This window comes from Halyomorpha halys, unplaced genomic scaffold, assembly GCF_000696795.3.
Source record: "Halyomorpha halys isolate HHAL.00 unplaced genomic scaffold, Hhal_1.1 Scaffold163.1, whole genome shotgun sequence".
In the NCBI taxonomy this organism is placed as follows: Eukaryota; Metazoa; Arthropoda; class Insecta; order Hemiptera; family Pentatomidae; genus Halyomorpha; species Halyomorpha halys.
Window position 1 is genome coordinate 771701 of NW_027116712.1, and position 24726 is coordinate 796426.

General features: G+C 34.2%; 1 protein-coding gene across 2 annotated transcripts in view; it reads right to left on the minus strand.

The window, feature by feature from the left end:
- The window catches only part of LOC106678827 (cell adhesion molecule Dscam1), a 68640-nt gene that overhangs the window by 32215 nt on the left and 11699 nt on the right, over positions 1-24726 (minus strand). For both annotated transcript variants that reach the window (XM_067053450.1, XM_067053449.1), the window contains exons 10-18: positions 24260-24433; positions 21891-22169; positions 20517-20810; positions 19962-20032; positions 18192-18417; positions 14069-14224; positions 12433-12591; positions 6268-6398; positions 5517-5673 (exon numbers count right to left, since the gene is read on the minus strand). In XM_067053450.1, the coding sequence (XP_066909551.1) occupies positions 5517-5673; positions 6268-6398; positions 12433-12591; positions 14069-14224; positions 18192-18417; positions 19962-20032; positions 20517-20810; positions 21891-22169; positions 24260-24433 (1647 nt within the window). The remainder of the gene's footprint in view (positions 1-5516; positions 5674-6267; positions 6399-12432; positions 12592-14068; positions 14225-18191; positions 18418-19961; positions 20033-20516; positions 20811-21890; positions 22170-24259; positions 24434-24726) is intronic.

Sequence of the window (24726 nt, forward strand, 5' to 3'; positions counted from 1 at the left end):
TATCTTTTACTGTAATAAAAACTAAAAATAATAGGAGAGAGAGGAGTGCGAAATGAAATGCTAGAAGTAAACTCAACTTGATCAGCTGATATTATAGCTCTGTCAGCTAACAGTTAATAACTCCCCCCCTCCAGTTTATGAACAAACCTCGTAAACTCTATTAGGAAAATAGGAAGGAAAAAATTTATATACAAATACAATTAAAATAAAAAATATACAAATATAATAAAAGTACAAAGATAGGATTCAAAACAACAGCACTCCCTGAAAAAAAAATTAGACAAAACAAAAAAAAAAATACAATTTCACATGAATCACTGAAATTTCACTCATATGTTCTTATTAAGTCCCTAAAATGAACAGAATGAAAAAATAATAGAAAAACAAAGCAAACTTTACAATATTGCCTTTGCAGGAAGCTTTAATTGTTTTAGGTGAACTGTTCTTCCTTTTTTTCGGTTCTTTTAAGCTTTCTATGGTGACCAAATTATGTTCTCTAATCGTGACCACTCTGAATGGGCCTTCGTAGCTCTGCAGCTCTTTGCCCCTATTAGTTCCCACTTTCGGGTACACCACCGGCCCGATTTTAAGGTTGCCCATTAGATCGCAAACACTGAGATTGTGTCATGTAACTCTTCTTCGTTTCTCCTTCTCAATTTTGTCCCTGACTTTGGCTCATATCTTGCCACACAATTAACGGCGACATTATTCTCCTCAGTCGCTGTATCTAGGTTATTCCTCCGACGTCTCGGTAAAAATAATCTTGAAAGGAGAAAACCCAGTGATCGAGTGTATGGAATGAATGTATGTTGCGATCCCTCATTCCATCACTTCGTCCGGCTCATGTCCCACTTCAAACCGCAGGTGGTCACTGAGGGTACTGTGGAGCTATAGCTCCTCCACTCTTTGGATGTCCTGGGGTATTTGGGTGCCACACCACCTCCATTATTTTCATCTCTTCCCTGACGCTTGCGTTGTCAAACTCTCTTCCACTGTCTGACGAGATTCTATCCGGTATGCCGTAAAACTGGAACCATGGGTGTAGGGCTTTTAACACTGCTTCTGCTGACCTCTCTTTCACTAGATACGCCATAGCTAGTTTGTTAAATACGTCTATCACTGTGACCCACGCGTATCCCTTCCACGTAAACGAATCCGCTTGAAGATCACTAAGTGGTGCTTCTGCACTGGGCATTTCCTCCTGGATCGCTTGAGGTGGGTGTCTGTCATATTTCGCAGTTAGGCATACATCACAACTGCCAATAGTTTCTTGAATTGTGCGATTCATACCTGCAGCGTTTCGTTTAGCCCTCTCCAGTTGGTCTTCTCCTGGTGATACGCGAGGGTAACTTCCTTTTGGCTTCCGCATCACATAGAGTTTCTGCCATCATTGTACAGCCTAAAAACAACTGGTCGACCTCAATATGTTCTGTCTGCCAAAGATGCCGAATTTTATCCCACAGCACTGCATTGCCTACGTATAGATAATGGGTTTGTCCGGCCTTCGATGCATCTTTTATTGCTCTACAGATTTGATGATTGAAGACTAGGCTGGGACCATATAGTCACAATATTACTGTTGCCGTATTTTCCATGCTCCATCTTCAGTAGTCCCATGATTTTGGTTTTACATATGATTTCGCGATGTTTATCATTAACGATTTCATCAATTTCTTCCATCTTGGTTGGTCTTTCCACAGTTATGCCTTCCTCTTCGGATGTCTCTCCTCTGTTTTCCAATTCTTCTGTGCCTGATTGTTGTTCTTCCGGGGTCTACTCCCTCAAGAACTGTCTAGTATGTCCAGATGGTTCTCCCTGATTATCCTTGATTGCATTGACCATTATTGAGCCAGTCTGCAACAACATTGTTTTTACCAGGCATGATGACCATATTATACAGGTTGAGGATCTCCTTCCGTCTGTTGATACGCGCTTATGACTCCTTCAATTTTCCTACCCATTGCAACGGTCTATGATCAGTGTGGACCCTAAAACGCCTTCCAAATACATAGGGCCGGAAATGCTTCACTCCCCACACAATTCCAAGAAGTTCCCGTTCTAAGGAACTGTATCTGGCTTTCGCTTCTGTGAGACGTCGACTGGCGTAGGCTACAGGATGCTCTCCCTCTTCAGTCTCCTGTGCCAACACCGTTCGTAGAGCATATTCATTTGCGTGAACTGTTTCTCGAAGTTGGGGAATGCAAGAACTGGTTCCCGTTGAAGTTGCTCAATGCATTTCCGGATGTTGTGGGCTATGTTTGGTGTCACTACTATCGTGCTTCCTTTCTTTAAAAAATTATTGAGGGGCACAAGGTACTCTGCCATATCTGGAACAAACCTTCGATAGCAATTTAACGCTCCTAGTAATCGCCGAATCTCCTTCACGTCTGTTGATACCGCCATCCTTTGCAGAGCCGACACTTTCTGGATGCCCGGTCTCACCTTCCGGGGAGATGGTATGCCCCAAAAAATTGATCTGCTCTTGCCCTAGCGCTGAATTTTCACAGGAAAGTTTGAGGCCCAACTCCCTCATTCTCTAGAACACGCTCTTTAAGTGTTTCACATGGCCACTCTCTAATTTATTGAACACTGCTTCATCCAAACCCCGCAAGAATTCGTCCATAAGTCTCTGGAATGTTATAGGTGCGTTTTTCAGACCAAATGGCATTCTGGTGAATTTGTAGTGGCCTCTTTCAAAGGTAAATGCAGTTTTGTGCTAATTCCTTGGGTGCATTTAAATCTTCACACCGCCTAATCTATCTAGAATATCTTCAAATCTCGGGATAGGGCATTTTTACCATTTTTCAAGGGAGAGCTTCAACCCAAACTCCCTTATACATTGGGAAACCTGTTTCAAATGCTGCAATTGCTCAGTCTCGGTTTTTCTAAATACTAACAGGTCATCCATGCATTAATAAAGATTAATCTTTATTCCTCCTTTAATTAAAGATTAACCTTTAATCCTCAAAAACTCATCCATTATCCTTTGGAATGCGATAGGTGCATTTTTCAGGCCGAATGGCATCTGAGTGAACTCGTAGTGGCCCCTCTCAAAAGTAAACACGGTCTTGTGTTGATCTCTGGGGTGCATCTTAATCTGGTGATATCCCGCCTTCAGATCTAGAGTGCTAAAAATTGTTACCCCACCCAGCCTATCTGAAAGTATCATCGTATTCTCATTGAGTTTACGATAATTGATTACTATCCGGTCTTTTCACCATTTTCGCCTGGGCACTCTTCTTGCGTACTACCCACAATGGACTGTTATAGGGTGAAGTGCTGTCTACAATTATCCCTTGCTTCCTTAAACTTTCTATTTCTTCCCTAATGTGTTTTCAAAGTGCCTGGCTCAAGTCTTCAAAGTGATTCGCATCTCCTTCACAATGTCACTCTATCCTGCTTCAATGTGATTTCGTGCACTGTTTTTCCTGTAGCTCCCAGTACTTCCCCTTCTTTGAAAAAAATATCATCCTATTCGTTCAGTATTGTCTCTTTCCAACTCTCCCTCTGGTTAATCACGCCCACTCTCGCTTTACTGTCATCCCCGAATTTCTGTTAGCTGTATCTCTTCACTCCAATTTTCATTTCCCACTGACCCCCACTATTTTTTATCTTTGCTCCCACCTTTTCCAAAAGGTCGCAACCAATGATTATCTGGTAGTCTCTTTCTCCGGTTCTCTCAATCAGAATCTCCAGCTTCATTGTCACCGAGGTCTCAGACAATTCCGTGGCTTCACTCGCGGATCCATTCGTTCTTCGAGAGGTTTTTCTCCTCCGTAATCTCTTAGCGTTGATTTCCGGTTCAGGCTGATTCTGTTCCCTCCGCCGGTACGTATAGGGGCACTGTCGGGCTATATCCCTCTGCCCCACATTCGAAGCATCTCGTCTGTGGGCAATGTGCCACTAGATGCCCAACCTTCCCGTAACTATGACACTTGCGGTCCTCCCAACGACCATTGTATCTGGGTTTCGATTGGCTCTATTTTCCAGGTTACTTCTCTCTCTCTCTCTCTCTTACCATCTCTGTGCTCTTTCCTTCTCCAAGGGTTAGACATGTTTTTCGGACTTTGATATTCTATCCGGATCCACCCTGGCTCTTATACTTCCATTCAGACCTCCACCTCCCTAGCGCTTGTCTATATAAGATCTTGAGCACATTCAACAAACGAGTGGTCTCTCGGCATTCCCTCCTTCCCCAGTTCTTTTGCTAACTGAATCTTCAGTACCATGGATAGGAATTGCACCCGACCCTGTACTTGGGTTGTCTCCATCATCTTGCTGAGTTTATCTGCGATTCTGTTATAGCGTGCTAGCAGTCCTGCGGCATACTGCCCACTAGACTGTCTCGGTTTTTTCGTTTCTCTGATCATCATGAATATGTCCTCCTCTGGGGTCCACTGTCCTCCTCTGAATGCTTTTTTTAATCTTTCTTTGATGACCCTCTAGGGGGTCTCTTCATCCCTCTGAATCAGATTTAAGATACTTCTATTTACTTGGCAGACTACTGCTGCTTTCAGTGTTTTTGCATCCTCCCTGTCCAGTAGATTCTCCAACATCTTCACTTCTATCGCTTCCTCGGGTCCTGGGCGGTTGCTGTACAGACCTTAATTCATTGTAGTGTCATGGCATGAGCTTGTGCTAAAGAGACTTCTGGTAGTGGCTAAATCTCTTCCGGAGGTGGGTTCCCTACAGCTAGAGGTTGGTTGACTGCAGCTTGAGGTTGGTTGTTTTGGTTCAGGTTGGTTTATATATATATATTTGATATACTTATATTTATATATATATAAATCTAACAAAAAAAAAACATGGTCCTAATTTATTTCCTAAAATAATCTTTAATATTCTTATTTAAGAAAAATAACAAAAGCACAACAGATAAGTGTTAATCTAAGTTCTAGATAATACACAAAGCAAATCAAATGATGATTTAAATCATTATTGTAGCCAAATAAAACCTAAAAAAAAAAAATTGATTAACTTCCAGAACTCTGAAATTTTTGAATAACAGGTTTGTATGTTTCGAATTACCATAGGTCTGTTTCAATATAAATTTTTATGAAGGATGCTTCACTATAGTGTATGTACACTATAGTCATAATTTATGAATTAGGACTTCTGGGTAAATATACATTAAAAACGATAACATTTTTGACAAAATTATATTTATGGATGATTATGGACTTAAGAAGTTAGATATTGAGTGTATGCAGATAAAGAAATTAGGGACCCTGAAACAGGAAGAGAAACTCAGAAACATCAGTGCATATTAGATATCTTCCTTATTTATGATACTTTCTTATTATATAATAAGAATTATATACATAATAATTATACACTATACTATTACATTTAATACTACAATAATATATTACTAATTTTCATTTTTCTATTACCTACTCATTACTAAATATTTCAACCCAGAAATTATTTGCATTTTTATTTAGATTGTTTAAGGAAACTTTGAAAGATTTGGTCAGCTATTTACTATTTCTACAACTTTGTGTGTTAATACGTACCACGAGATTCGGGAGTTTGAGTTACTTTCATACTTTTAGATCCCTCACCAATTTCAGTTGATGCTGTCACCCAAAAGTCATAGTGATGATGCTCTTTCAGTCTTCGCCATTCGAACATTAATGCAGAACTTCGATAGATTACTTCTTTTTGAACATTCTAAGAAAAATCAATTAAGTTATTATTAAAATATTAAGTAATTATCATCTTGTATGCTTGGCTAAAGGTTTTAATTTTTAGTACTAATGTGGAGTACATGCTGAAATGAAAATTTTATTCCAAAATGAAATAAATGTAATAAAATAAAGGTTCCATTGTGAAAGGACTGAGGCAGGGAGATGAACTAGCCTGACTGCTCTTTGATTTAGCTCTCAAAAATACCATTAGAGATTCTGGTGTTCAGGTGAGTAGAACGTTATTCAATTGAACAGTAAAATTTCTTGCCTACACTGCTCCTCACTCACTCAAGTGAGGATCTATGGACACTGTCCTAAACCAAGGAACTCATAGGAATGAACCATTGCTGCCTCTCCCTATACCCTGAGATGTAACCCTTTTACTAAAGAGAAATAAATGCTAAAATTAATTTTCTTGGTCAAAATAAATTTAGTTTGTGAAGGTGATCTTGATCAATATTCTTGGTAACATACATAGTTAATAAAAACTTACAATTAATAAAATATCTTCTTTTTTTTATATATATATATATAAAAAGTATGATTATAAATAACTAAATAACTTAATGATACTTACATTACTTCCATGATATATGTAAACATTATATTTTGTTATGATTCCATTCATTTGAATAGGAGGATTCCAAGCTATCAAAATGCTATCTGATGTAACAACCAAAGCTTTTATTTGTTCTGGAGAACCCGGCACTGTAAAAACAAAATCATTTCTCTGAATATGTCTTAAGAGAAAAAAATTATTTTTTTCATTTAATTTGAGACTTCCTTTATTATATGGTGTTATGTCAGAAACAATATGTATATGGGTGATTCTCAAAAAAGTTTCATTTTCAGGGCCAAAATTTCAAGTAAGTGAACCATATTGCTTCTCAAGATTTCTCTTCAGGTTTCCCATGCATCCACTCTCATGTCTCCTGTTGGTATACTAAGTTAAAGTAGCTCTACTTGCCATTTCTGGCATATGGGGTGCAGTGGGGTAGAGCAATGGGGTTTGCGCATGCCACTGCACACTAAGATCACAATTTTTTTTTTTTTTATTCTTTTATTAATTATTAAATTTTTTTACTGTGGTGCAGCCCAGCGCTAGGTTTAGTGCCTTACTAATGGAGCTGCACCTTGTCCACTGCATCTGTCTGGATGCCTCCTGCAGTTACCAGCCTGGTCCAGCCCTCCTGGTCTCAGTCAGGGTCAGCTTCCTCATCTTCTGGTGGCTCGCCGATGTTGGGCGGTCAAGCCCTTCCCATCGTGAAATGAGTGGGGCCCACCACCTCCTTCCACCCGTAAATGAGCTCCCTGAAGAAGGGATAATTCTCTTCTTCCATCAACCAGGGAAATTCCGACTTGGCGAGGGCGTAAATCGGTCTTTCTTGACAGCCTGGCTCGGTGTCCTTCTATGACAGAGCAATCTATTATTACATGTTCTGCTGTTTCAGGAACTCCGCACATTGGGCATCGGGGGTCGATGTTCTTTCCAAAGCTCTGCAGCTTTCCCCGAAACCCCCCGTGTCCTGTTAGGATCTTAGAGACCCAATAGTCTGGGAGGACCCATTTAGCCTTCAATCTAGAAAGGAAGGTAGGGAAGAATTTTCTCAAAGTAGCGCCCTTCTGGCTGGCTACCTACCGTCCATTCCACTCCTGTATTGAGTCCTCTCGCAATATTTTCTTCCATAAGTTTGGAGTCTCACCGATCCTCTCTCAGAGCTCCTCTGGCAATGCTTCTAGTCCCAGCCTCTTAACTTCATATTTAAGGGCATCCTCCCTGAGGATGAGGTCCAGGGGCATCACTCCGGCCAGCACCTGCACCATCTCATGCGACACCGTTCTGTTTGTCTTCGTGACCCTCAGCAGAGCCAGTCTCTGTATGGTGGGCAGTCTTCTCTTCTGTGTCTGCGTGAGGTTTCGGCTCCACCCAGGGGATGCATACCTCAGAATTCCCAAGATCACACCTTTATATATGGTCATCATTGCAGGGTGTCTGAGGCCCCAAAATGCACCCCCTATCCTGCTTAATCCATTGAGTGACAGGGTCACCCTGTCCTTTAGATACATCAGGTGAGAAGTGGCATCGAATCTTCTTCTTATCCTCACACCAAGATATGTCATTTCCTCACCCGGTCTCACCCTCTCTCCTTGGATATCCAGGGTAATAGGACGAGCACTGTCTATGGAGCCTCTTATGAGTATGGCCTGAGTCTTGGCTGCTGCCATACTCAGCTTCCTCTTCACGCACCACTCTCCTATGAGACTAGCACACCTCTCCGCTTCTGTCTTTAATCTGAATCTGCTGTTCTTGGCCACAATGACTGCCAGGTCGTCTACGTAAGGAACCCCTTGTCCTTTAGTTCCCCCAGCAACTCATCGAATACTAGCTTCCAATGAGCTGGTCCTAGGACCAAACCCTGCGGACATCCTCTTTCGATTTTTCTCTCATAGTAGTTATCCCTGATCCTGACACTCCTGTTATTGAGGTAACTACCTACGAGGGCGAATAGATTACTGGGGGTGTCGAGCTCTTGCAACCGCTGGAGTACAATGAGCCACCGAACACTGTCGAAGGCAGAAGAGATATCAAACATTATCAATAAGACATATTTCTCCGCCCTCTCCTCCACGTCCCTACACACTCTCAGCAGCGCATCCGTAGTTCCCTTGCCACGGGTCGAGCCAAACTGCCGTGGATGACTTGCAGCACTTAGGATTGGTCTAAGGCTGTGGATGATCATGTGCTCCAGGACCTTACTAACTACTGGGAGGAGGCATATTGGTCGATAGGATTTAGGCGTTTCCTTATCCTTACCATTCCTTTACGATAAATTCGTCCCAGGATTTCTTCTTCTGGCAACGCACTCCGTTTCGGTATACCCTATACCTATGCTTAGATTCTTCTCAGAATGCATGTCTTCTCTCGTCGTTTCTGCACTCCTGGTACCTACACTTGGCTCTGTAGTATTCTTTTTTTAACTGCGTTAACTGCGCAGTATTCCCTCCAATTCACTCGAAAACGCTCTCCAGTTCGCCGAACGGGTCACAAAGCCCTTTTCTACTTCTGGGACACCACCTTCCTCCTCCACCACACTGAAGGGTATGACCCAGTGGTCGGAGCTTGTGTCTGATCGTAGGGTCCAGTCTGGAATACACTTTGCTATGGGAGCCGTGGCATGTGTCACACCTATCCAACTCTGGCCCCACGCTCCAACAAACGTGGGACCAGAAGGCTCGTTCATAATAACCAGCTGACACCTCGCCATGCATTCTTCTACCAACCTCCCTCTAGCGTCTATACAAACTGAACCCCAGGCCATACTCCACGAATTGGGGTCGGAACAGACTATCGCACTCTTATACTTTAGCGCGACAGCCTCCACAGGAGCTATATTATCCTCTAGATTGATATTTACATTCGCCTGTCATGGCGGCATATATGCTGAAACCAGAGCGAAGGCAACTCTGCTCCACCTGACATAACATACCGCCTGATCTGCTGTAGTGAATTGCTTCAGTTCCATAACGTCGAGGGCAGGGTTAAAGACAACAATCGCTGCTCTAGGCCTCCTCTCGCCACTGCCTAGACTGACCACCCTCGACGTAGTTCCAAAACCTGTGACCACATTCTTTCCACAGCATGGCTCCTGAATCACCAAGATGTCAGCACTTGGGGCGAGAGTTCTCAATTCGTCCAAGACCACTCGTCTCCGGCCCATATTGACCTGCAGGATGTGCAGCTTACACATACCAGGTCTTCTTCGCCTGCTTGACCATCATCTCCAGATGTACCAGGCATTCCCTGCTGACCACACAATGTCGGAGATATTTCCCTACACTGCCTTTGGCCTTACAGTTTCTGCACCCTTATTCTTTTCTGGGGACTCCTTGACTTTGTGCCCTGTTCCAAGACACCACCTGCACGATACGTCCTTCGTGCATATTTTAGCAGGGTGTCCGTAGTCTTGGCAACGGAGGCAGAGTAGAGGATCGAGGTAATCGCGGATGGTCAAGCTCCACCATCCTCCGCTGACGTCTTTCGCTGACAATATCATCAGAGCGAGCCTCATTGCTTGGTGCACCTCTAGTACTCACGTATTTGTGAGTCCGCCCCTCGCAGGAGTAAAGAAGCAGGGTCTCAACCACTCTCTCCTGTCTTTCTCATCTTTCGGCGTGTCTATAGGGAATAAATATGAATTTATTCTTAGGGGACATTTGTCCAAGAACAAAATTATTTTTTTATTTCATTTCATTTTCAAAAATTTCCCAATTTTTCCTATTGCTTCCTGGGCTCACAAAGAACAGTATACCTCAGAAAATAAAGCTCAAATCACTTTTTCTGAGACCAAACTATAATATTTTAGAGTGGCGAATAATAGCTTAGCTACTGAACTTTAAAGGAATCTTAAATTTTTCCAAAAACATGTTAAAGATTGTAACATGACCTATTTTTTGTAAGGTTTAAAAAAAAAAATATACATGGAGTTTACAGAAAAGAAGTTTTAACCAAAATTGATTTTAGTACAGTTGTTAGAAGTGATAAATGAGGCTCCAAAAAAGTTTATTTTTTTTGTTTATTTATTTTAAGAAATGTTAGTTTTTTTTAATGGACATTATAAATAGGGATGAAAAAACATAATAAAAACAAATTATATTTCATATCCATTTGTACACCAAAATTGCTATTTTTTTGAGGATCACTCATATAATGTTCTCAAACTGATTCAATCCTACAATAAATTCATATTCTGTCGTAGTAAGAAAATCAAGCGATGAAACTCTAGAGATAAAGTAAAATTAAAAATTAAAAAACCAATTAATTCTATAACAAAACCTTCTCAGAAGAATCAGAGAATGGAAATTTGATCCTAGTCAGATAGGCGAATATTCAAAAACAATAGTACAGTTTAATAGGAGGTAATACTGTAGAATTGTATTCTAAAAAAGATGAATAATCAGAATTTTTGTTTTAACTTTAAAACAACCTGTTCCACCTTCTACACTGGTGACCCAAAAGTGATAGTGATGTGGCAACATAATTTGCCACTGTCCAAACAGGTAGTGCTACCATTGATCCATCAACACTACAGTTTTCATCACCTTCTATTCAGGTTGCATTGATGTCACATGCTAAATATAGAGATGAGGTATTCTACAGTTTTTCTCTCAATCATCAAGCAAATAGTAGTTTTCAGAACAACAATCACTTCACATTTTGTGAGAAAGTATCATTTTTCTGAACACAATTAGACAGTTGATAGTTGAGGAAAAACTATTTGATACCTCATCTTGAGATTTAACCAGCAACATTGGTGTTATTTGACAAATGGTGAACTCTGTGTTGGCAAAGGAGAGATTTGAGGTTGGTGTTATCTGTTGGAACAGTGGCTATGTCACCATTGTACTTGATAATATTTTTAAATAACTAACGTATTGACTACTTTAATTAAGTGAAACATCTGCAAATGTTTACATTAGATTTTTATATATCTCTTGAAAGTAAATATTAATGATTTAGATAATATTTTAACAATCATGGTTTACTTAATCATAAATTATCATAAAAAAAAAAAAAAAATAAATTTACCCTTCACTTCATACTAGGTGGAAATAATGTATTTTGTGAAAATAAAATATATCCATTAATTGAGTTGATTGAGAAATGAACATTTATTGACATACAATATGGCTACAGAAAGTGATCAATATTTCTAATGGGCCATCCATTAATGCTTCATCAATCTCAAGTAACAAGACTAGAAGTAACCAAATTTTATACTTTTTATCATATCATCAGAAAAATTTTGAAAAACATATTTAACTTTTAACTTAAAATAGAATATAACTTAATGAGGAATATTTTTCATTATAAAACATGCTTTCATGATACTAACAGCATTTCTTACTGTTTTGTGTTTTGAGAAAATGAAACAAAATAACAATCTTTTATGTTAAAGATAACTTGGGCCCTCATAGACTGACCATAAAACTGCTTTTTGGTGATTATGATGGTAGAAGGGAGGCTTGGTCAGAGGTTCATAGCTAATATTGAAGCACTTTCAAAGACATTGGGAATAAGTCAATTGAAGAGTTACAGAGTAAAATGTCAAACAAAAAACAGACCTGGATCCTCCATGAACTATCACTGACTCAGTAGACCACAGAGTTTATGAATCAGATCTCCTGACTGAGGTGACCCCATAGAACATAGTGTCAATATATAAATTGCTTAAATTTTGAAAGTACTATATTTTATTAATCTATTATTAAATCATATAGAAACTATTTACAACATTTTGAATAAAAGTAACAAAAATCTATTATCACTTTATTCCAGGTACCTTTTACTATCTTACTGTATGCTTTAAATCGACTTCAACAATTATTGACTATCTAAGTCTATACCTGTGAAAGACCCAATGTTCTATTACTTGTGAAATTAACCATTTCGTGAAACAACGTACACGAAACCAATTGAGTTACAGTTAATTAATCAATTATCTAAGTACAGAAAAAATTATATAAACATAAATACTTCAACTTCTGAACAACTAGTTCCCAAAGAAAATGATATAACCACACGCATAAGCCAAACATTCATTTTCAGTGAAATGATTTTCAAATTTAAGACATTTTTTTAAAAGGCACAAATTGAAATCCATTTCTTTTAAGTATTTTACTATACCTATTACTTCAGAAATTAATATTTGTTATTATTTAGTATTCAATTTTGATTAGTTACCATCTTCTTTAGTAAAACAGTAAATTGGGATAGACTCAACTCCTTCTCCACTAGACGTGAAACCAAGGACTTTGAAACTATAATTTGAATATGGATTAAGCCCATGGATGCTCATTTCCATTCCAGTACTTTTCTTCACTTTTGTTTCACCTGGTACTCCTATAACAATTAAAAGTCAATTAACTTAATAATGATCACAAATCGCGATCATTCATTTCATTATAGTTATTTCATGATTATTTTAGACAAAAACCATTAATTTTTTATATTGATAGTCTAAAGTTACAAATAATAATTGATCAATATTCTAGGCCTTAAATTTGTCATACAAATTACTATAAGTTATGTTAAATAATCAAGTCAGGAGTGAATAATAAGAAATGTAGGAGTGGAATAATAAGAAAATAAACAAGTTGAGACTTAATGGATATTGTTTATTATAATTTATTGAAAATAATTTTAGAGAAGACTTTAGTTTCAATCTATTTCAGTAAAATAAAACTCACAGATATCTCTAAAAATATAAAAGATCTAATTACTATTAAAACACATCAGAAGTAAAGAATAAAAAAGTTTAAAATGTTTTATTTATTATTAACAAAAATTAATGGGCATTGTAAAACTCATCTAAACAGTTGTGGTGTACCATGTACACCAGTGACTGCCAGCAAGTTCATACATTTAATAGTGGTCAGAACGGGCACTGGTACATATGGCACAGCCTATGCAACAGCCCTATTATATCTTGGAAAAAAATAGTTTTCACAAAAAAAAAATAAATAAATAAAAAAGAAACACTCGAGATAAATATTAAACATAAAAAAACTATATACATTTTAAAAATATTTATAGCACTGCTCAATAATTTTGTGGTATAAAAGATATGATGTTTAAGGACCTAATGTGTGAGTAAGTATGATGCTTAAGGGTGTAACATGTGAGTAAGTGTGATGGTTTATTGGCAATAAAAAATTTGAGCTTTAATTTCCTCCTCCTTGTTTATTAATTTGGCTCCCAAGATATTTAAAACTGGTTAAAATCTCAAGGAGCAAGGGTTAATTTATAATATGTGAATGAACTTCTCATTGATTTTGACACTATTGATTATGTTTCACATTACATATATAGTGAGTTTGATGAGCTTGCAAAGAATACTTATTTCTTCTATATTTCCACAGTCTCTGGCATCACCTTCATCCTTTGTTTTTGTAGATTGGAACAATTATTGCTTTCAGGCATTAATTTGGGATTTTCTTAGCCTTAAAGATGAGAGAAATAAAATCATGATTCTTATAAACTTAGGAATCACTACCTTCTTTTGAAACTTCAGTTTGAATATCATGCATTCTGGCAAAAAAATGTGTCACATATCGTACAGTCTATGCTTCTGCTTAAAGATATTTCTTTGCACATTCACATATTTATAATATGTGAACGGGCAAAGGAACATAATATACTTTCTGATTTCATTTTGGCATCTTAAAATGTTTATATTCTTTTCATTTTATTCCTCTTCTTACTTTGGATAATTTTCTTTGTAAGTTATCTCAATTTGTAAATCAACCATCATTACTTATTTATAGAACATTATAATTCATATTTATTACTTTTAATATAATTCAAATATAATACTTACCAAAAGTATGATATTTCCAAATAATTTTTTTGTAAAATATTTTGTAACCTAGAATGACACCATTCTGAAACTCAATTGGAGGTGGTTCCCACGTTAATCTGATACTTTCAGAAGAAGTACTTACACACTTGAAATCTTTTGGTGATGAACTTGGCACTGAAATAATATAAATTAAATTTCATTTGATAAAAAATAAAAATACATTTATTTTTTTCATATTACAGGTTTTCCGTTACAATTATCATTTCTTTATTCCAAACATAAATATAAAAATAAATTTATCCATTCATATATTTTTTTAAACATGCATTATACAATGGGTTGTTTTACTTTTAATGCTTTAATGTGTTCTAAAGTAAAAAAGTGAAAGAGTAATTTTAAAATAAAGATTGAGTTTCTTTTAAAATTAAAATACAATTTTTTTTTACCTTCACTTATCTATATATGAAATATATAGAAAGAGGAATTATTGTGATGGTTAAAAATTTTGAATGAAAAGTGACTTAGACCACTTTCATTTACATTTACAACTGTATAACATATATACAACAAGTAAATTTGCTGTAGGTGTGATAGTGACATGATACAAACATGTGGAGAATCTACCCATTGATAGAACTCCAATAACATTTCTAAAAGAGAAGATCCCGAGGCCATCTTCTTTTCAGATGCCTAGGAGGATTATTAGGTAATGAAGGAGAAGCCAGGTTAGAAACAAGGGGATTTGGGTGTTTGGGAAGTTTTCCATGGAAGGAATGGTATCTGGTTTTGGCCAAATCGGCAACATATAGTACATTGAGCTTATGATGGGTGACTTGATTTGTGACAAAGTAAGGAGCGTTAAGGATTTTACGAAGGATTTTGGACTGTAAGGATTGGATTCGGGAGGAATTTGATGGTTTAGTGGAGCCCCAAAACTCAACTCCGTATGTCCAGATAGGCCTTATAATAGTCATGTAGATCAGTCTTTTGTAATGGATTGGCAATTTAAACAGTTTGTCTAGTAAATGTTGTAATAGTCAAAATCGACGAGCAGTTTCCTGTCTTTTCAGTCTTGTATGAGAATTTCATGTCAGTTGTTTGACGAGATGTAGTCCTAAGTAACGGATCTGTTCGACAGGAATAAGTGGGGTATTATTAAAGGATACTGTTGGGCAAGAGGTCATTCCATTAAGGAATATATAGATATTTTTTTATTTAAGATCATGACTGTATTATACAACTGTAACAAATAATTATACTGAGTAAAAAATGTATGATATGAAATTAAATGAAAGCAATTAAATAAAAAAGTTTGATGTAACTTCTTCTTTCTTTCTGGAGATGAGGAAACTATAAAACTAAATACAACTAGGTTGACAAAAGGAAGGAAGGAAATAGGTCTCGAAGTAAATACAGATAAAACAAAATATATGGTTAGCAGCAGAAAAAGCAATATATATATATATATATATATATATTGCACATATATATATATATATATATATGCATTGTGACAAATATATATATATATTTATATATATATATTGGAGGAAATTCATATGAACAAGTAGAGAAGTTTAAGTATTTAGGGTCACTAAATTGATGAAGAAATAAAGGCAAGATTAAAGGTGGTGGTAGATACTTGTTATTTTTCAATTTTGAAATTGCTTAGTTTGTGCCTTCTGTAAAAAAACTTAAAAATTAGAATTTATAAAACTATTTTCCTTTTTACTGTACAATACAGATGTGAAACATTGCCTCTTGCATTATGGGAGGAACAGAACCTTAAGGTTATTGAAAACAAAGTATTATGTAAAATATTTAGACTTAAGAAGGATGAGTTAACCAGAGAATTTATAAGGCTACTCTATGCCGAACTGATCGAACAACATCCATGAAGTATAATGCTCATAAAATGTTAATATACATTGAACCAACAAGTAAATGTTGTAGAGGTAGATGGAAACATAGATAGGAGGATTGTATCAAGACTGATCTCGTAAAATTGGGTTTGGGTGTGCATCACTGGATAGATGCTTATAGACAGCAATTAGTGAAATTGGCATGAAAACTTCAGGCTGTTAAGCTTTTTTTATTATTCTTCTTTCTTACTCACATATACTGGTTGTGTTTCTGAATAGCACAAAAAATAATTAAAAATCTTAAGTAATAAAAAATACTTTATAGTAATAATATTAATAAGAACTCAAGGGTTGAATAGTGATACCACCAACAACTATTGACTACATACCTCCCTCCACTGAATTCCATCTAAACCCAAGTCTGTAATATCACTAGGTCTAGTGATTGCTCACGCTACTTCGATCAACATCCTGATCTATCACACAGAAGTTCACTCATTGGTTCAGCGGTAATTACTGTCTTTTATAATGCTCAAAAATTTTTACCAATTTCAATTGTTGTAGTATGACAGTATTCTGTAGTGACCCTGTCTGAATTATCCATTCAAATTAGCATTCTTCAGGCCAAATATTTTAAGTGGAGAGGAGCTCATAAAAGTTAAAGTGACTACTTAACCATGTTGAGTTTCTAATCTACAGAGCATACTGCTCAGTCCAAATAGATAATATTAATAAAGTCGCAAAGACAAAAAACAATATTTTTTTGTTTTTTAAAATAATTTTATTTTGTATTCTTAGAAGTACGATTTTTTTCTAGTCTATATGGTTCAATATTTTTGTCTTACAGTTTATTTATATTTTTTACTTCAAATGCACCAATAACAAAATTTGATTATATAATTCTTTTCTTCACCTTACACTATTGGGCTAGTAAAGTTCCTTTTTAACCCCTACCTGCCATAACACCACTTATTTTTAAAAAAATTTCAAATCATTGATTTTCCCGTAAGAAATAAGGAGTATATTAGTCTTCTAAACTCTTCATTTCAGGTTTCTTGAGTGTTGCTAACAATTATTGATTAGAATTGAATAATTATTGTTAAATAATTAACAACAAATGCCTGTCTTTAACCATTCTCTTTTTTCTTTTAAAAATTATTTAAGATATTATATACCATTTTCATTTTAAATATTGAGTAGTTGAGCTTCTTAAAACTTCTCTCTGTATCCCCTTCTTTATGTATATCATCAAAGCCATCCCTACTCTAACCTATTTAACCGATCATTTATATTTTTTAACCCCCCTTTTTTTTAGAGTTAAGAGGCTAACTAATTACCAGTTTCTATAAGCACTTTATTTAATCTTAATAGCTTTAAAACTGTACCAATGAATCACATCAGTATACCTAAGTGTGAAAATGTAACTGCCACAAGTTTGTCTTCTGGAACAAATTATTTTTCTAATGACAGGTTCCAGTGCTATATAAAATAAAACTGGGAAAAGGGGCTACCTTGTTTTAAATTTGAACTAAACCTCAGAATAAAAATTACTTAAGACTCTATTAAATGTTTGAAACAAGCACATTTCTACTAAATTGCCTGATTTTTTGTTTTATCAAAAAAGGATAAAACTTCTGAGGGTTAACAGAATCATGAGCTTTTTTGAAACTATAAAGCAGATGAACATTTGTATCTTACTTTTTCATTAATACTTCCTGGAGGATTGCTAGTCGGCAGTAATTGATTGATTACTGTTTGAAAAAAAAATTGGTAGTCTCAAATTATTTCTTCTGTACATTCTATAATCCAGCTAGTTAGAATCCTTTGGAGGAATGAGATTCCTGAATAGATATTACAATTAATCACAATAATCCCCATTTTGTGAATTAGAGTAAGTATAGATTCTTTCCATTATCCATGCATTTCTTACTTTTCCCTTTTATTTTCTTACTTTTTTCCCTCTAAATTACATTGAATTTCAACTATTACTGCTGAAAAGATGTGTGGATAAGTTTATAAGGAATATAATAAATTTCGGTAGTTTTAAACGATTTTAATTTTCTGATGGCTGTTTCAAATTTTTTTGTTAATTAAAAATATAAATCTCAAATGCATTGTTATTAAGAATTATAAATTTCTCTAACAGTTTATTTTGTTTTTTATTTTCGACAGTAACTAGGTTGATCTATAAGTTTAAAAACTAAAAATAAATTTATTCAGACCTAAAGACTAAAAATTCAAAATTAATTATAAAATTCATTGTAAAACAAGATTATTACCTCCTTCCATAGTGGATGTAACAATGGTCATAGAATGTGGTCCATGACCAACATGATTAAACGCTCTGACAAATATTTCATATTTGTTAAAATGTTTTAAATTTGTAATTTTTGCTGAGTGTTGAAGACCCCAGATTGTTTTCACATACTTTTGGTTAGTTGAAATTTCATTATAAAAAATCTGGTAACCTATGATATCTTTAGCTTCAAAATCACTTCTGGATGACTAGAACAAAATTGACAAGACAGTAATTCAATACTAATTGCTCACTGTAATCGATAAATTTCATATAATAATTATCAAACTGTATAGTGGTATAAGTATGAAAGCAAGATCCAACACAGACTCTTAAAGCGGTGTGGTCTTACATGTATAAAGGATAAAATACTTAGTTCTGGTGAATATTTTAGTAACAAAATCTCCTAATTATGCTCTGATCATATTAATTTTAGTGAGTAAACAGTTATCTATTCCTCTGATCAGAGATAAAAGCCAGAAATAAAACCACCAAATATACTAAAATAAAGATGGAAGCTGCCAAAGATGTTATCACAGCCTACTAAAGCATTTCAAGAGCAAATATATAGTAAAGAAGACCAAGATCACATAAAATATAGATATAATTAATAAAATATTCAGGAAGAATTGATAATCATTATTTTTTTAAGAATTAAAGGAATTTATATGGTGCTTTGTCCTAAACCTAATATTTCAAATAAAAAAACCCTCCTAAGAGAATCACTTAGATTGTATCAGAGGAATGTGATAAAACTTGTTGAAGTGTACTTAACATACTGAGTCCCATGATAAAAAAGTAAACTAACCCCTTTAGTAACTGTAACAGTAAATGTTGGAAAGTTTGGCCATTTGATCAAGGCACCTGGAGGATTCACAGGTTCAGTAATGAACATGGAGTGTAACAGAAGGTTACGCTTTTCAAAAGTAAGTTTTATGTCAAGTTTATTGTTAATATTATTGTGTATTTATGTATGTACCAGATTTGTAAATATGAAACTGGAATTCAACCATAGATGGTGCTAACTGTCAATACAGTGACTATCAAATTGCGCTATTTTCTTGTTCTTGTTTTGACATCAGATAAAGATTTCAACTCACAGCAATACAAATTTCATAAAACAACATAGTTTTTAATTGCACTGAACTTGTTGAATTTTGAGTCTGGAAACTATGATTTGTGGGCAGGATTCCAATTTCCATTGGATCCATCCAATGTCCATCACACGTTTTCCAATTTTAGCCACTTTTTCAATGCTGTTCAATTTAACTAATTATTTGTTCGAAGATTCCTATACTGGTTATTAGTAAATGTTTTAAAGGGAAGATAAGATTGGGTCTAATTCTGGGTTTTAGGAGGCAGAAAGGGAAGGCAAGCCTTTCCTTCCATTATTTTAGGTTTTATGATCTCCTTGAGAGTTTGTGACATGTGGTATATAAACTAATATTTTACATATACCAATACATAAACTACTGCTATAAGTAAATGTTTTAAAGGTAAGATAAGTAAGGCTACCTCCTAGGGTGGGAGAGGTGGATTTTACGCCAATTTCAAATTTTTTAGCCATTGTTCCAATGTTGCTTGGTTTAACTAATTTCAATTAATTCGGCAATTTAACTTTGAATAAAATGTTGTTTTTCATATCCACACAATAAATGTGTATTTTCTAAACAAATATTCCAGTTTCATATTTACATAACTGGTATGTATCATTTAATCCAAAAAAATCATTTTTCTCTGCAATTATTCTTACCTTCCATTTGACAAGTAAAGTTCCAGGGCTAATAGCTTCAACTATAACATCTTCAGGAGCTGAGTTTGGTGCTAAAAAATATTATTAGTTAATAAAATAACTAAATGTTTTAGTTGTAATTATGTACTCCAATAATAACTTTATGGTACTTTAATAACGATATTTCATTCTCACATTTATTAAATTATCATTTTTAGAGAATTATTATTTGAGTGCTTTAGCGGCTGAATTCTACTTTAGAATTCAAAGAGATGAAATCAAATATTAATGTTCTAACAAAGCTTAATTATAAACACAGAAATGTTAATATTAAATTAAGAAGCCAGAGACACAATTGGCTCAGTGATATAATATGCATAGCTATTAAACAAACCTTTTAAGTATTATTTCGGCTATTGTTTTACAATTTTGTGGATATAGCTTTCTGATATCTATTGGAATAATCTTATTAGTGTGAAAACATATATTTAGGTAGACAGAGATAATTTATGGTAATTTCTCAACATTTCATAACCACATAGAGTAATATTAGTTTTGCAAATAGTTTCTTTTTACCTTCTTGAAGAGTAGAAAAAGTGATAATGTCACTTGCTTCACCAGTGCCAACTTTGTTAGTTCCCATTATTCTGATTTCATATAAAGTGTTTGGTAACAAAGTCCCCAATCTTGTACTCTTCATTTCACCATTAATTGTTAAATTATTCCACTGACTGTGTAGATGCTTTTCTCTAAACTGCAGTATATAATTCTTTACGATACTTCCTGAATCATCTGGATGCTCCCAGTGAACATTAGCCCATCTACTTCCTATTTCAAAGACCTCTAAATGCTTAGGAACGTCGGGTGCTTCTACAACAACAGTAAAGTTACTTCGTATATATACATGAAAGATAATTATTCATTCTGTTATATTAACCATGGGTCGACCTTGGCAGCTATCTTATGTCTTAAATTAAGCTGGGTGACTCCAACTAAGAAGTTTTTTTTCAGTGTTGGATAAATCAATAATTTACATAACATATTTTTTTCAGATTAGATTGGCTGGTGCTATTCCCTATTGTCTACTTAGCTGCCATTTATTTTTTATCAATTGGCTTAATGTACCGCAGCCTATTATGTGCCATTATCATTATGAGCTGTTTATAGCTTAAGATTAGTAGATTATAAGAATCTCCTTAAAGTTAATGGCTTGATCAATTCGCACTGTTTTGGGTCTATCATACCAAACAGTGCAAACCTCAAGCCGGCAAATCGGTCACATCAATAGACGAGGTGATAGGCTATTTCATCCTCAGTGTATTATTCTGTAACCTTGAGGTTAAATGTATGTTTATTGATTTCATAATATTACTGCTTCTATTTAATGAAAATTAATCCATTTCGATCCAAGATTTTGTTTGTGGATTAAAAATTTATTAGGTTTCCAAACTAACAAAACAATTACTTAACCTATTATTGACTATTTTTAGAATTTTATATGCTAAAGTTAGGCCCAAAACATTAATTGAAACCAAGAATAAGAAAAAAATCTCTTAGTATTATACTGAAAAATATTTAAACATTATGATGTATAAACACATCTCTAGAATGACACGGGTTAAATGGGATAATAAATAAATAAAAGACTTGTCGTCGATTGAACTATTTGGCACAAGTAAAACTAAATGATAATTATTTTGGTCACATGCAAAAAAATAAAGAAACATTAGGCCCAACAACTCTATGAAAGATTCAAGATCTTCATAGATTAGAAAATTAGCTGAGTAACAACTCATTTTATTCAGTTATATCTCTATTTTAAAATGGACAGTCATAGTATTGATAATTTCAGTCACTAATGACCAAAATACAGTGAGTTATAAATGCACAAATCCTTGTACAAAATGAAAAAAAAAACAAAAAAAAACTAGGAAGAAGAAAAAGCATTACCAGCAATAATTAGTTGTATTATCTTAGTGTCATAACCAAAGTCATTTCTGGCAACACAATAATATTTCCCAGAATCATACTTCGTCAATTTTTCAAGTAAAATTTCAGAAGAAACTCCATTTTCTCTATATCTTATTTGTGGTATTGGAAGATTTTGACGTGGAGCCTCACTCCAGGAAATGTGAATAGGAGAATCTCCTTCAGCTTCACAAATAAGTCTGATGGACTCACCAGATATTCCACAGTAACTTATATGATGGGTCTTAAAATATGCTGGAACTGAAAAAAAAAAAAATGTATTTAATTATATTGTAAAACCAAAAAAAAAAAAATGTAAAAAAGATTTAAATTTAATTCATTTCAACCATTATATGATAGTATTTTATATAAAAACAAAAAAATTAATTTGTTTGTTAATTATTGGGGATGGATTTTTAAGAGGAAAAAAGTTTTTTTGAGATTTAGTGGACCAAGGATTAGGAAAGCTATTGTATTTGATAAGAACTAATATTATTTTCTTTCACTTTTAACAATCTATTATTAATGGTTCAATAATCTATTATTGATCAAAATCTTTGTAATATTGAAGCTGTATTTTATTTTCCTACTGTAGAAATGTTAAATATAAATTTATTTACAGTTGTTTTGTCTTATTCACTACTAAATTTAATAAGTTAATCATTTCAAGATTATGCGAGAATGACAACAATTAATAAAAAAAAATATAATATTTGGACCAGTGTTGAATAACCCTTTCGAAGAGATCTGGATCCCAACCATTATCTAAACTGAAATATAAGCAATAGAAATAGTTGCTCATAAAAATCTAAAGAAGGCCCAAAGAAAAAAAAAAAATGTAAATCAGATAGCTAGGAGGCAATAAAGGCTTTAAATTCCTAAAAATCACTTTGTAGCTAGTATGGAATTGCTTAGATATCCTGAATAGTAAACATAGACACCTGGACATAAAGCTATATGAGGAAAGATGATTTGTTTAGTAACATAGGTCTCAGATACATTGCCAATAAGTCCAGATTCATACTGTAATAGATCAAATAGTCTAATCGATAGGAGGAGATAAGAATTTTTATTGAAGTTAAATTTTATATTGTGAATATAGAATATCAAAAGAAAATAATAAATTGCTTACATCTAGGATTTAAAAATTAGATTGTTAATAATTATATATGTTTGTTTTCTTTAAGTAATAAAATATTTCAGGAATGTAATGGACATTGTTGGTTAGTAAAGTTGTAAATGGTATGGGCATCTGGTGTCTATCAATTTTGTTACACTGTCTACATGTTGGTGTTGATGTTCCTGTCAGCAGCAAGTTTTGTTGGGTTAGTCGATTTTGTTTGCTTTCTATTTTAATCAGTACTACTTTTTATCATTGACTATTTTGAATTGATAAACTTCTTAATGCTCAATCTCTCATAGTTTCTTTTCTGTTGTGTTGGTTTAAGTTACCTGTCATTTATTTAATGCCTTATGATACTATCAGTGCATTTACATTATTATGAGGACTATCTAAGCAGCCAAATGGTGGGATAAATGATGCAGCTTTTGGTGCTTATTGACCATTACTATTTCTTGAAATGTCCTTATTCCCAGGTATTTGGAAAAATAAAACTGTCCGATCAGCCCAGATTACCTTGAAAATTAGTTGAAATAGGAGCACTGAAAATACAATAAGGTATATTTTGTTTAAGTTTTTTCAATAATGACAATGAATTCATAGAATCTATGAAGATCAAGATGTTATTTTTATTTGTTCTAAAATAGGCTTTCACCTGCTATCCTTGAATATTTTGACCTGCAAATAGCTTTAATCTTTGCTATTTAGCAAAGCTTTTTGATTTATTAATGACATGTAATCATTAAAATTCATATTAAATATTGTTTAAAGTGATTATCTTGAGTATTGAGACACTCTTTTTTTCTCAGGAGCAGTGACACTTAGTTATTATCACATTCCAGAGCTTACACAACTGGATTTTTTTGTCTGGGGTGACATTAAACAAAAAGTCTATGCAAGCCCCGATAAATGACCTTAATTATTTACAAAGAAGAATATATGAAACATGCAAAACAATAATACATATACATTTATTATGTATGTTAATGTTTAAATGTCATTAGCAAAAGAAGTTGGGACACAAATTAATTTATTTATTATGACCTAAATAATTAATAACAATGAAATTTTTTAACTTTTTTTTCATGTTTCCAGTTAGAACACTAAACCGAAAATATTCAGCAATTAGTTGTATTGGTAGCAGGAATTAGGAAGGTCAATATGAGAGTATGGGCACTTGAATGATAGCCCTTAAGAGTTTTTATGTATAATAAAGTAAATAAATTATTACCTCTCACTTTCAGGGTAACGGTTTTAATCAAAGGTTTTCCTATTCCATTTTCAGCCTCACATGTATAATAGCCGGTATGATCAAGCTCAGCTGACTTGATTATGACAGATCCATTTTCAATTTGTTGTACAAAATCAGTTTTCATCAGTTTATTACTTATGCTTGGATTAGAACCTGCAAGCGTTAAATAAAATGTGATAAATTATTCTTTATCATAGCAATTTTATTTTTTTTAAATAATATTAAAATTGTTTAAAATTTAAGAAGCTGAATTTGGTTATTTTGGTATGAAGGAATTTAATTTTTCCTTCATACAATTTTTTTTCCCATGCTATATCCTAATGGCTTATCACTAATAATAGAAAAAAAAAAAGCAATTTAGAAAGTTGTTTACTTTAATTTATGTTTCTGGATTGTATCATTTAAATATAAAATACCTTTGAAACATGAAATTATGATCTAAGCAA